The sequence below is a fragment of the Temnothorax curvispinosus genome, unplaced genomic scaffold (assembly GCF_003070985.1).
Source record: "Temnothorax curvispinosus isolate PA1 unplaced genomic scaffold, ASM307098v1 QBEX01016924.1, whole genome shotgun sequence".
Classification (NCBI taxonomy): Eukaryota; Metazoa; Arthropoda; class Insecta; order Hymenoptera; family Formicidae; genus Temnothorax; species Temnothorax curvispinosus.
In genome coordinates this window covers 769-2,673 of record NW_020226704.1, presented here as the reverse complement: position 1 = coordinate 2,673, position 1,905 = coordinate 769, and the positions used below count along the sequence as shown (strand labels likewise).

General features: G+C 32.9%; 1 protein-coding gene across 1 annotated transcript; it reads right to left on the bottom strand.

Annotated features, from left to right (window-relative positions):
- Positions 1–156: 156 nt before the first annotated feature.
- Positions 157–1,294, bottom strand: LOC112467135 (the record flags this gene model as incomplete). Its single annotated transcript, XM_025035617.1, has 3 exons — positions 1,138–1,294; positions 759–881; positions 157–274 (listed from the first exon to the last, which is right to left on the bottom strand). Coding segments are annotated over exons 1-3 (385 nt in total), but the record flags the coding sequence as incomplete, so codon positions are not given.
- Between the last annotated feature and the right edge of the window lie 611 nt (positions 1,295–1,905).

Sequence of the window (1,905 nt, the reverse complement as noted above, 5' to 3'; positions counted from 1 at the left end):
TGTGTACGATAAATATGTTGGATGCTTATAATACAAATCACTATTGTGTTGTGTCTCAGTCTTATATATATACACAGAAATATAATTTTGAACTCGCAGGCAAAAGCGCCTGTCCTTTTCTTCTGTAAACAAAGACAGGTTTAACGTTTCTCTTACTTAGATAACAGAGAGTGAATAATCTTGAGGTCTTAGCATGCTCGTGCATAATCTTGGTCTCATCGTGTGTCTTTTGCAACGCCCAGTCTTTCGACATACGCTCGAATAATTCTCTAAACTAAAAGAAAGTAGAGCGATAAATAAATGATCATGTATTTCAAAATAGTAAAAGAATCGATAGACATTTATACATTAAGTTACATTGATACGTTAACATAATTGTAATACGTAATTCTAATTCTAAAAGATTTACGAAAGTAATGTTGCATATTTTGACTGTGATATAAATTTTCTTTTGTTACGTTCACTTCGTTTTACTTTTATCTCTTATTGCTCATAAATTATCTATGGCGATGTGTAATAAGAAAGGTAATTGCAAATCACAGTGTCTTAATTAGGCTCAATAACGTTCCAGAGAGTAAAACAGAATGAAATTTGTATATACAATGGTAATTTTGTCTATTTATAAAAATGGGTTATCTATCTATCTAAAAATGAGTGCTAACTTAGGTTTTTATATATTATATAGAGACAAATGATACATTCTATTAAATTTAAGTTATGAGAAACACAAATTGTTAGAGAATCTATATGCAGCTTACTTTGTCCACGTGTATGATACGTGTGTACAAGTTGCTCAGGCTACCCGATACAATTAGAACCGCCGACAACCAATCCACCATATAGTCCATAGTGACGTCAGATGTAATCAGTATGCTATTAATCTAGTAAGATGTTATTAACTCTTAATAAGAACGAAAAGAAATAATTTCATCGAGAAATAATTATCCGAGACACGTTCGATTGAATTTCTCGTGAAGAATCTTCGTTATAATTTTGATAAAACAGTGATATTTGGTTTCTGAGTTTATATTCTATTTTTATTCTGATACCGCGTGAGAATGTTATTTCCAATCCTCTAGTTCAAAAAATATCTAACATTAAATTGAAAAAAAAATTATTTTTTTAAACCGTAAGTACCAGAGAACCTATACTTATTAGTATGGTGACCGTTAAAACAGCTCTTATTAAATGAGCTCTCCGTTTGCTTTGATAAGGAGATAGTCCGATAAGCGACAGAAGAAATCGATTCAATTTGTAGTAATGCTCCTCGGAATGTTCCATTTGCTTCAAAAGTTGCCAACAGACTGACCGTAGAAGCAAGAGTTCAGCGATTATTATTTACACTGCTATAATCTCAAATTTTTTTTCGTTATGTTCACTCGGAACTTTTTTTTATTTATTATTTCTTTATCTATTATCTTTATTATAGGTTAAATTCATCGAAACATTGAAGAAAATTGCATGCGTTTAGCGTAGGGGTGCGAATTTTTCAGCAGCGCCGCGGCGCCGAGGGGATCGATCGGCAGCGCGCGTACAATGTTCGGATAATAACGTGGGAAACATCCGGTGATGATTCGCCAACAAAAATTGTCGTCAGGCAGTTTTCTATCCACCGTGTTAATTTTTCTCACATGCTCGATTATTACGCTGCGACATCGCGAATATTTTTCGATTATTCACAGGCAAAGGGAGCGAACGATGAGTAAAGCAAGTCTAAGGTAAAATAAAATATTCGCGTCTCTCTTACACAGTGCATAACAAACGACGACCAAATCGTTGAGATATTTTTTTCTTATAGAAAATATGTGAGAAATATTTCTTAATTTTAACGGCAACGTTTTAAATATTTTATTACAAGTATTTTAAACGTGGTATTTCTGTGCAACGCTATAGATAGATATGGAG